The sequence below is a fragment of the Cynoglossus semilaevis genome, unplaced genomic scaffold (assembly GCF_000523025.1).
Source record: "Cynoglossus semilaevis isolate Cse_v1.0 unplaced genomic scaffold, Cse_v1.0 scaffold1092, whole genome shotgun sequence".
In the NCBI taxonomy this organism is placed as follows: domain Eukaryota; kingdom Metazoa; phylum Chordata; class Actinopteri; order Pleuronectiformes; family Cynoglossidae; genus Cynoglossus; species Cynoglossus semilaevis.
In genome coordinates, this window is record NW_007585120.1 from 143,876 (window position 1) to 154,668 (window position 10,793).

General features: G+C 38.6%; 3 protein-coding genes across 3 annotated transcripts in view; 1 reads left to right on the forward strand and 2 right to left on the reverse strand.

Moving 5' to 3' along the window:
• Positions 1-2,211, forward strand: part of LOC103398650 (eukaryotic translation initiation factor 4E-binding protein 2-like) — a 3,088-nt gene extending 877 nt beyond the window's left edge. Inside the window, exons 2-3 of the mRNA XM_008337322.3 lie at positions 1,057-1,242; positions 1,564-2,211. Of these exons, the coding sequence (XP_008335544.1) occupies positions 1,057-1,242; positions 1,564-1,595 (218 nt within the window). The 3' untranslated portion in view covers positions 1,596-2,211. The remainder of the gene's footprint in view (positions 1-1,056; positions 1,243-1,563) is intronic.
• A 2,611-nt stretch (positions 2,212-4,822) lies between these two features.
• On the reverse strand, positions 4,823-7,285 carry LOC103398661 (nodal homolog). The gene is given in 3 exon segments (XM_025053720.1): positions 4,823-5,683; positions 5,685-6,360; positions 6,733-7,285. Coding segments are annotated over 3 exon segments (1,158 nt in total). The 5' UTR covers positions 7,013-7,285; the 3' UTR covers positions 4,823-5,481.
• A 154-nt stretch (positions 7,286-7,439) lies between these two features.
• On the reverse strand, positions 7,440-10,558 carry dguok (deoxyguanosine kinase). Its single transcript, XM_008337323.3, has 7 exons — positions 9,973-10,558; positions 9,765-9,874; positions 9,054-9,250; positions 8,585-8,732; positions 8,384-8,499; positions 8,053-8,152; positions 7,440-7,876 (listed from the first exon to the last, which is right to left on the reverse strand). Exons 1-7 carry the CDS (start codon positions 10,244-10,246, stop codon positions 7,850-7,852), a joined length of 972 nt encoding a protein of 323 aa, XP_008335545.1. The 5' UTR covers positions 10,247-10,558; the 3' UTR covers positions 7,440-7,849.
• Between the last annotated feature and the right edge of the window lie 235 nt (positions 10,559-10,793).

Here is a 10,793-nt window from a genome sequence, read left to right on the forward strand (position 1 = left end):
CACTATGAACGAATCACTCCCTGTGAACTAATCTTTCGCTGTGAACTAATCTTCCACTATGAACGAATCACTCCCTGTGAACTAAACTTTCTCTTCGTTCTCGCAGATTGGTTTCATTTGTCACGTGACAGAGAGCTTGGGTCTCTTTTGCTCTCATTCATCTTCACATTGTGGTGTGTTTTTCTTTTCACATGGTTTAATTGCTTATGGTATTTTGTGTGTACTTTGTAGACTTTGTCAGTGGAAGCAAACCATGTTGCCTTCAGTATTTAGTGTCAGAGAACCGCAGCCTTCTTTACAACGCCCACAAAAGGGCTAAAGCGCCACCTGCTGTAAACCGAATGAAATTATTCGTTCAAGATTCGTTCACGACTCGTTCATTTAACTGCTCGAGAATCAAAGATCCGAATCAATAAAAAGGATTGGTCTTCCCATCACTACTATGGTCTGCCTCTGCTGTCAAACGTGTAAAAGCAGCCATGGCTCCGCACCTGCTATGTGCTAACGCCAATCATCATGTTTATGTACAACGTACCTGAGCAATAAATGCTTCAGTGGTGAATGTATTATTGCTGTGTGTTGCGTCGTCAGGTTTCTTGTGGATCATTAGCTAATCCTGCAACTTCAGTAACACTACATCACTGACAACCTGAGCTGTGATAATCTGTTTACAGCACCGGTCACAACAGTAACATAAATAATACTCAAATTAAAGGTAGTGTTATTTAATCTAACTCAACAGAAAGCAGGCTGTGGTTTATTACAGTCTTTTATTAACACCAGTAGCAAAGTATCTGGCCACCGTATTAGATCCACAAACCAAGTCTAACTGCTCTACCAGCTCTGATGGTCTTTATTCTTTCATCAGACCACTTCTACCAGCATTAATTGTACTTTGTGTTCAGAAAATAACTTGTGATTTTTAAATAATGTAATAGTAATGCAATATCAATGCTTTCCAAAAGGGACTGTCTCCAAACACTACCTTCAATGAGCATCTATTTAAAACAGTGTTCAGAATCCGGACCTTAATTTTCCTGCCTTTTTACTCTGAAGGGACCAGGATCATCTATGACCGTAAGTTCCTGCTGGACCGTCGCAGCTCTCCACTGGCCAAGACTGCTCCCTGTGGACTACCAAACATTCCAGGAGTGACCAGTCCTAAAGAACCCAATATGAAAGCCTGTAGTGGAGAACTACTGAACAACAATGATGTCACTGCACCTGACAGTAACAACACTAGTACGTCAACACCTCTGACTCATACTGCTATATCAGCTCTAAGTAAAAGAAAAAAGACCAGCAATTATTATAACATTATCTGGCCATAGGTATTAATAAACATTTAATGCAAATTGATTTGAAAGACTGCTTTTTTCCTCCAATCTGACCATATACAGCAAATACCAATTTTATTAGTAAACAATTAATCTATAAAGAAATGTTTTTTACAAATTAATTAGTCACCTTCGTAAGGTGGAGAGAAGTTTAAAGTAGAAGTAAAGTTCCCAACGTTGCCATTTTGGATACACCTATAACATGTTTTTGTTTCGCTGTTTAAAGGTGATGATGCACAGTTTGAAATGGACATCTAAGCAGGCCTGGATGAAGAAGAGGGAAGATGTCACACTTACCAACGTGATGCTGCGAAGAAGGGTTAAAAGAGCGCCTCGTCTCTTTCCTTTTACTCATTCCATAAAGATCAACAACACTGAAGGCAGTCAGTGTCTAAAACATCTTTCTGTCTGTCTGTGTCGTCCTGTTTAAATGTTTGTTCCGGAAAAAAATTGTAATGAAGCCATGTCTGCCTGCCTCAGTGCTAAAATCACATTTACATGAGACAAAAGTGTGCCTTCCCATAATGACTACAAGTGTTAAATCAAAGCTGGGATTTATTTACTTCAAACCATCGAGCCTCATCCCTCGCTACTAAGAAAATATCCAGTTATTTGAATTCATTAACATTCCAGTGAAGTTTGTCACCTCATGTGCTTTTATAACAATATATTTGCCAACAGCACCATCTGAGGTTACCTTGATTGTCTTTAGTACACTTGAGTATACTGTATAATGTCATGTACAATCGGGATCATGCTCCTAAGAATTGTTAAATTGCGTTCATCTAATGTGTTTATCCAGAGAATGCACAACAGAATCTAAAAAGTTTTTTTTGAACTACAAAGATTAAAATAAAAAAACCTGCAAGCAAACTGAAAGGACTGTTATCTGGATGTGATTAGTTAGCTTTGTATATTATGAATTGTGGTAAGAGCTTTTTCTGCTCCACTGGATTGAATACACATTTCTCTGGCGTACTGTCTACTTCAAGAAGAAAAGCCTTCCATGTTGGGTAATTCTAATGAGTTTTGAAAAGCAAAACAAACTGCACATACTTTGAAAGTGATGGCTGTTAAAAGACACTGCTGTACATTTTAAATGCAAATAGTTGGTAGAAATGGCTAATTTGACAGCATGTAGCTTGTCCTGTGGTTTCCTGATTCGGCACATGTAAGGAATAAGGAATTCCTTCAGGAGTGTACTGATAACCTCAGTCAGTGGAGTGTAAAAGGAGAGGTCAATATACACTGACATACATGGTAGAAACCCTCCTTTCCATTCAACATTATCATGGCATCCTGATTTATTCTGTCCTTTTTAAGTTTAGACTGAACTGGAAGTGTAAAAGGAGTTCTGGCTTTTATAATTTTACATTTTTAAACCTTTTTTTAAAACTTGGTACACTTGGGTAGCAATACTTTAGTAAAACTAAAAGCTGTATATCATTAGTTCACTAAAGCTATGAGGCTGAAGGACACAAAATGGGATGAGAGGATATTGACAAACTTGACCTGTGTAACATAACAAACAGAACTTAAGATGTGCCACATTCTGCAGAAGGTGGTACATGGCCAAAAAAGAATGAATACATATAAGGATATGATAGATAGACAGACAGATAGATAGATAGATAGATAGATAGATAGATAGATAGATAGATAGATAGATAGATGGACGGACGGACAGAGTGACAGACAGACAGATAGAGAGACAGACAGATAGATAGATAGACAGACAGATAGATAGATAGACAGACAGATAGATAGATAGACAGACAGACAGACATACAGACATACAGATAGACAGATAGACAGTGATGACACAGATGATTAATGGGAAATCCCTCCTACTTCCTGGTCAACAGGTTCACATTTGTTCAGTTGGCATACAAAGGAAGTGACAGAAGTGAAGATGACACTAAGGTCAAGCTCTAGGGTGTGATTGCGGTCGTTGTCCAAACTGGTTTTCTGCAAAACAGGGTCATTATCAACCACAACTCTGGGGTGAACAGTTAAATTAGGTCAAACATATTACAATGTCTGAAAACTCATGGTTTGGACTCCCTAACGTGTGCACTTGTAGTATGTAGTTAGATGTTTTAAAATGATTTGGTACCAGTGTCTATCAGGTCATTTTAGATGAAGGAAAAACAAATAGGAATGAACTGTCAAGAAGAAGTCTGGACTTGTTCTACTTCACTGTGGATTGAACAGTTTCAGTTCATCACTCTCAGACTGGCCTGTGCTTCCTCCACTGTGGCGTCAACATCCAGACGTTGACTCACTTCATTCCTTCTCTCTGCTCTGTGTTTGTTTGGGGTCTTCTTGTCACCTCTGCTTCCTGACAACCTCACCAAAATAAACAAGTGCTACTGCTTCTTCTCTCCTGCACTAATGCATCCTGTGGAATACTTTGAGAGCTGTTTAACACAAGGTTCCTGTTTGATCACAATCAACAAAGAAGCCTGGTCCTGGAGAGGAGCTAATGACCTCTGATGATGTGTCCACTGTAATTGCACAAAAGATGTGGATTGGAGGTGAATACACTGTTGTTTATTGGTGAGCAGAAAGAGGGAAAACAAGTAAGATTAGGTTTAGATGAACATATAAGGCAGGTTAAAGATCTGAGAGTTTTGTTCACATAAAATGGAGGATTTAACATTAAGGTGTTCACTGAATGTTATTCAAGCACATTCAATGTCTTCATTAGAAGACATTCCAGAGAAGAGAATAACACTGGTAGAAGTGAAATGTGAGAAACACAAGTTGATATTTGACACTAGTCTCAGTGTCAAATTGACAGTCATTAGAGTGCCACACAGTGATTAGCAGGGATTAGACACTGAACACATCAGAAGTCTGGTAAAGAAAATATGGTGGAAAATACCGCTGCTGAGATGTTTACCACTGCCTTTGGAAAAGAAAAGAAGAAGAATATGGATAACACAAAGAACAACATCAGCACACAAAGGCGGGGGGAGGTGGAGCAATGCATGTTTCCCATCATTTTATAAATATTGATGGAACAAAGGAAGAAAATTAGAAGATTTTAAAGAAAGTTGTTAGTTGCAAAATTATGTTGTGGTTTATGTACAAGAGGTAAAATTGCCAAACTTATAAATTGCCAAATCCTATAAAATTGCCAAACCAAACCATCAAGATGATCACCCTTAATGGTTTGGTTTGGCAATTTTATAGGATTTCTATTATATGTAAAGTAGTAGCGTAGAGTTTAGTTTACCAAAATAAAGCTAATATAAATACTACATTATCACTTGTGAAATGCTGTATATTTAATTGTTTTCTGGGGAAGTGCAAGTTAATTCTCAAAAGGCAGGATGTGTTTCTGTGATGACGTTTAACATTTCATTTGAACGGGTGCAGCCTTTTGGTATTTCAACCTTCACAATTATTAGCACACGTCATTTGTATCAGGACAAAAAACAAGACAAACCAGGACACATAAGGAGTAGTAGCGTAGAGTGTAGTTTACCAAAATAAAGCTAATATAAATACTATATTAACATTATCACTTGTGAAATGCTATATATTTAATTGTTTTCTGGGGAAGTGCAAGTTAATTCTCAAAAGGCAGGATGTGTTTCTGTGATTACGTTTAACATTTCATTTGAACGGGTGCAGCCTTTTGGTATTACAACCTTCACAATTATTAGCACACGTCAATTGTATCAGGACAAAAACCAAGACAAACCAGGACACATAAGGAGAAAAATAACAATGGACTTCAGTGATGGAGCAAACTTTGTAGTGTAACCTGTACAGACTGAACTGGATCAAAGATTAGGACAAATGTTTCTTTATTCTTCTATTTATTCTTAAATTATTTATACTGTGCATAGTGTGTATTTTATATTTGAATAAATTGTGCAATACAGTATTTTCAACAGCAGTATTGAAATAAAGAGGAAATACACGTTAAAATAAATGATTTAATAAAATATTTTAGTTATTTTATATACAACATATACAATATGTATAAATAGACATAAAGAGTTCACAATGGAGCTCACTCCATACATATTATGTTATGTGTACCTCCCATTATGGATGAAATATACTTTGAGCTTTTCAGTCACTTCCTGTCATTATTTTTGACTATACAGTACATTACAGGGTTGATTCTTCATTGGCAGCCACACTCTTCCACAATCATGTCTTCATGATGACGCAGGGTCAGATCATCATTCTCATAGTACAGCATGGAGAGTGGACTCAGGCGGGTTGGCACACAGGACGGACAAGTCACTCTTTCTGGATGATGATGATGCAAAAGGCTCTGGAAGAATATGGGGAAAAAAACAGTCAGATTAACCGGTACGGGATTATTTGTGGTTATTTAAGGGACACAGAGGTCTGTGGACGGGCTCGGCTGTAGGTGGAGCTCCGCCGACCATTATCAGTGACTCCATTCGGTTTCTTTTGTGTCTCCTACTCTGACTGTCACTGCTGGACCTGTCCCTGGTCACATACTTTGACTTCTCCACAGTGTGAATGATGCTATAGGCTGAGTGACCTTCCTGTGCCGTGTTGGGTTTGGAGAAGATGACCATCATGACCCGGTTGATTACTTGATGGTGTATTTTTCTTTGTTTTTGTTGAAGCCCCAAATGCTTGAATACACTCATTTGAGTCTCTTCCCTTTCTTCCCCAGCACCACTCCCGTGCTCTGGCTCATATTCTCCTGAGGCCTCCTGGTTGGACACTCGGTCACCCTGGTACAGCCAGTGTTTTAACAGTGCAGTCACATTGAAAACCTTCCAGGAAGACTTTGTGCTGCTCAGAGAGGTATTGAAGCTCCCCAGAAAAAGGGGCTCCTCTTGGCAGGAAGTGCTTCCCAGCCCACAGCTCTGTTTTTGAGAGTGATACAAATCCACGGTGGCACGCTTGGATGCCGAAAAAGCTGGAAGTCCAATTCGCAGTTCTGCCAACTGCATAAATTCTCCAGCATAGACGGACGAAAAGTCAAATGTGACGGTCCATTTTTCACCAACTTGGTGGCAACCTGAAACCAGGACACGTACATGAGAACAGAAGTCAAACAGAGACGTCTCTGCCCAAACCAGATTCCTGGACAAATGTCAAAACACTGCAGTGGGAGGGTGAACAGAGCAGGATGTGTATTGAACCCCCCCAGTGTAAGGATGTCTGAGGGCTAAAATACACACCCTGTCACATAAAACAGAGAAGCTTTTAAAGTGGAATAAGCATTCTAAAACTGGGTGGGTTGTAAAAAAAAAAAAAACAGGCACTGACAACAGTGTGCATCAGCCTGGGTGTGATTCACAAAGGAGATACCAACATACACTAAATCATTAATGAAAAGGTTATTTTTTTTATGTTACGTGTAAGGTTTAAGAAAAAAAATTCCACCCACCTTTAGCCGTAAGGCTCAGGACAGAGTTAGCTCTATACGGCGGATTGTTTCTCTGCATAGTGACATCATTGACAGATACTGACACAGAGGAGTCAGCATTCCTGAATGAGCGGTACAGCTGCATCATGTACAGAGGATATCTGCTGCTGTGGTAGAATGTGAGGTTTCTGAGCGGTGAATTTCTCTCAAGCCCTGTGTGTAATCTTTGACCCTGAGTGGACAGAACAAGTCCTAAAGTGCTGATGAGTGTGCAGAAAAGTGTCAACACTCGGTTTTCCATTGTTTTAAATGAAACTGAGCAGAAAAATTCACAGAAACTGTAAGTACAGATAGCCTTGAGGGTTCCTTCCTCCAGCTGGTCTCAGGCTGCTCTGTGCAGACTGAGATCCAGACAAGCCCTTTTATAGTGGACAGCTGCCCTTTGATGACCCCTGACCACTCCAAGCATCTCAATGGCCCCTCTGATCATCAGAGTATGTCACAGGGACAGGGAGAAGTAAACCTTTAACCAAGGTCATTGTCCTGTCACGCTGCCTGAACCACAGAGCCCAATGGTTTTCAAATGTTAGAAAAATGACACTAAATCCTGTATAGCCATTACCACCTACTAAAGCATTGTGTTTAACAGAACTGTGGCACAAATCACACACTTTCACAAGCCTTCAATATTAAAATGAACAACACAGAATCTTTTTATGTTTGTTGAGTTTCTAATGATTAGAAAAAGTCAAATACAACATCAGTCCAGTCTGGAATGTCTGTATTCAGTACCATGCACCACCTTCTGTAGTCAACAATGAAATTGGTTTCCCAATTGTAACAGTAGTCATGTCACAGTTGCAGTACATAAATATATATTTCAATTAAATCTATACCAAGCATTCAAAATGTGATTCTATATCAGAACTAGTCCTAGTATCAGATGATGAAACGAGTTTAACAAATAAAACACATTTTAAGAAACAGTACTAACAACAGTACTAACAACTCAAGTGTGATAAAACTTCCTACATCTGTGATTTTGATTAACTTTTATGGCATTCCCAATTGAGTCAACATACACGACTAACTGATGTTTTTCTTGTCTTCTCGTTGTTCACAGCTGATGACTCTTTTCTTACAAAGCCTCAAAAAAGTTCTTCACCTGGGGAATAAAAGTAGCATTACAACCACTATGTATCAGACATAGCATCATACAGTATAGATCTCATCACGCAATAATAAAAGTACAAGGATATTACAGCGACCCCACATGGCTAACTGGGGCAGAGCGGCCATCAGAGCGCCAGTTTAAAAAAAAAAAAGCTTACAGCATATTACCTTTGTAACAAGCTGCTCCTGCACCTCAGGGTCACTCTGGAATTTCACAGTGGCGTCGAGATACAGCACAGGTATTTTTTGTAACTTCTCAAAATGTATTCTGTTAAAAAATAAAGATCAAACCTGGGTCACACGTTTAATCTTAGTAAAAAGAAAAAAACGCACATTTTGACTGACACAAAGAAAGACTTCTAAAATAATGAGTGTCAAAGAATAAATCAGGTGCATGAAAAGTATTACCTTTTTCATATTTCATACAAACATACAGTGAAATCTTTTACAGACTCCAACATCACACACTGTTAAAAAAAAGGGTGGCCTGACTACTCACGGTGTACTCTTCTCAATAAGCCACCGCTCATGTTGAAGATGAAGTGTCTCCAGGTAATCCAGCTTCACTCCTTGCTCTTCTGACCGACCACGATGCTGCAGTCGCTCCATACATGTCTAGGGAAGACTTTGTCAGTGTTGATGGACATATTCTTTGTGTATATATTACTTCAACCACAATATAATAAAATAATAAAGCAACCTCTGGTGAGGCTCTGAGGTAGATAATACCCTCCAGCTCCACCTGATGTCCAAGCTGCTCCACCAGAAAGGAGTGCCAGTCCTGGTAGACTGCCCACTCTGTGGAGTTGATGCATCCAAGCTCGAACATGTTGAGGGCAAATATGTACCTGACAGGAAGGAGTGTAAAATTAGAATTCTGTGCTGACTTGGTTCATAAGATAACAATAATAATAATAATAATAATAATAATAATAATAATAAAGAAATAATAAATGTCTTAATTGTCTGAAAATACCAAGTTTTAAAAATAAACATATTTACAGGTATAATGCTTGCATCATCAGCTAATAAATCATTATTCTTATAGTCTAGAAAATATTTTTCTTAATGAAAGAGGACATTTTCAAACCCATCTTTCAGATCACAGATTCACACCTAAGCTTCTACTTTACATTTGACTGGATATTTTTTATCCGACCCTGACTCACCTGTCACTGTACACTGAGCGTTCAAACACCTGGACAGGTGTTCCCTTTGAGCAGAGCAGGCGAGCAGGAGCAGGCTGCAGCTGAGTTCTTAAACGACTCATACATGAAAAGGTCTGAAATGTGTACGACCAACGCTGAGGATCCTGGTACATCATCTGCAGCAGGTTGTGGACTCTGTTCTGAGACGATTCTTCAGCCTAATGTCAAACACACAAACACAAACAAATAGACAGGACAATTTTTAATCAGCATCCAAGGCTGTATTATTCATTCTTATAACCGACAAATGTTTGACTGCTAAATTAGTTGTTTCCTTTTGTTAGTTAAACCACTGTTTTGATTGTGCTTTTTAATAGTTGTTACCACAATTTCTAATTTCCGCATGATACATATGATTGGCTCTCATTTCTTTGTTATGTTATGGCAGTGAACAGTCTGTGACCCTGTCCACACCCTTGGGTTTGAAGAGGAGAAATATAATATAAAACAAATTATTATCAGGAGAAATATTTTTGCCATAGACTTAAAAAAACAACCCTAAGCTGTTCTGTAATGAAATGTATTTACTGTAAGGCCAAACTGTTGAAGGGGACTTGTGCTCATTGTTTTAAATTTAATAGGAGAGATACATAGCTTAAGGCCCTGTAAGGTCAATCTGGCCCTCTGGTGTTCTCTGGAAAAAACAACAAAGATTCCAGGATGGACACAAACCTTTGCTGTTTCATTCTCTATGTTCTGCCACTTTTGGACTGGTTCAGCCATTACCTCCCAGTCTGAACACGCTGACTGCAAAATTTCAGCCAAGGTCGACTTTCCAACAGCTGTTAATGAAGATTACATTAAAAACCATGATTAACATTCCCTGGCAGTTAAAAATGGATTCAATACTGTCAGGTACCAACATGTTTGACAGTCTTACCAACGTTGCCTTCGATTGAAACTCTTTTTACTCGTACATTTCCATGTAGAAGTGAAGCTCTGCTCGACAGGTACCTCGAACCTTCGATACTTTGATATGTTTTCTTTCCTTTACTTGTCTTAGTGTTCCCTGTTTGAACTATGGTTGTGTTTCTTGGCCACAGAAAGCTGTCAGGTTTGTTCCACTGAAGAGGCTTACTGCAGCATAACCTCATTACCTGTGCTAAACCAGTTTGTTTAGTTAAATTCGAAACTTGGTTGAGCAGAGGTGCCATCGCGACAGCAACTTGTATCAAGATATTATAATCATTGTCAAAATGGTCTCTTTAGTTACTGGTAAATTCGTTTAACGTCTCGGTAAACCCGTAACAGAGACGTCAGTATTTATTATTTAAGTTTAGCTTCTCATATGATACATACTTTGACGAATGACACCATACTGTAAAATCGTTTCGATGAATTGAGGTTTCAAATAATTTAATTAAAATTCCAAATAATAAATAGATAAACCTGTGCTAAAATCCCACATGCTAAGATGAATTCCACTTCCGGCATCGAGATGATTGGACGCCGAACTGTTTTGTTTCCTGTGTAACATTTCACAATAAAGTCGGAAGACAACGCTCCAATGACCATAAACATACACTGTTTACAAATGGAGTTAACACGCAGTAAGACGGAGTAGTATGTAAAATCGCTTATCGACAGTCCTAAATAATATAGTATGCAATACGCAACTGTAATAGTGCTCCAGTCAGCTCTCAATTACATACAATTTGCGGAACACTCAATGTGAGTATTTCTGAGTTATAGAGAGAAAGA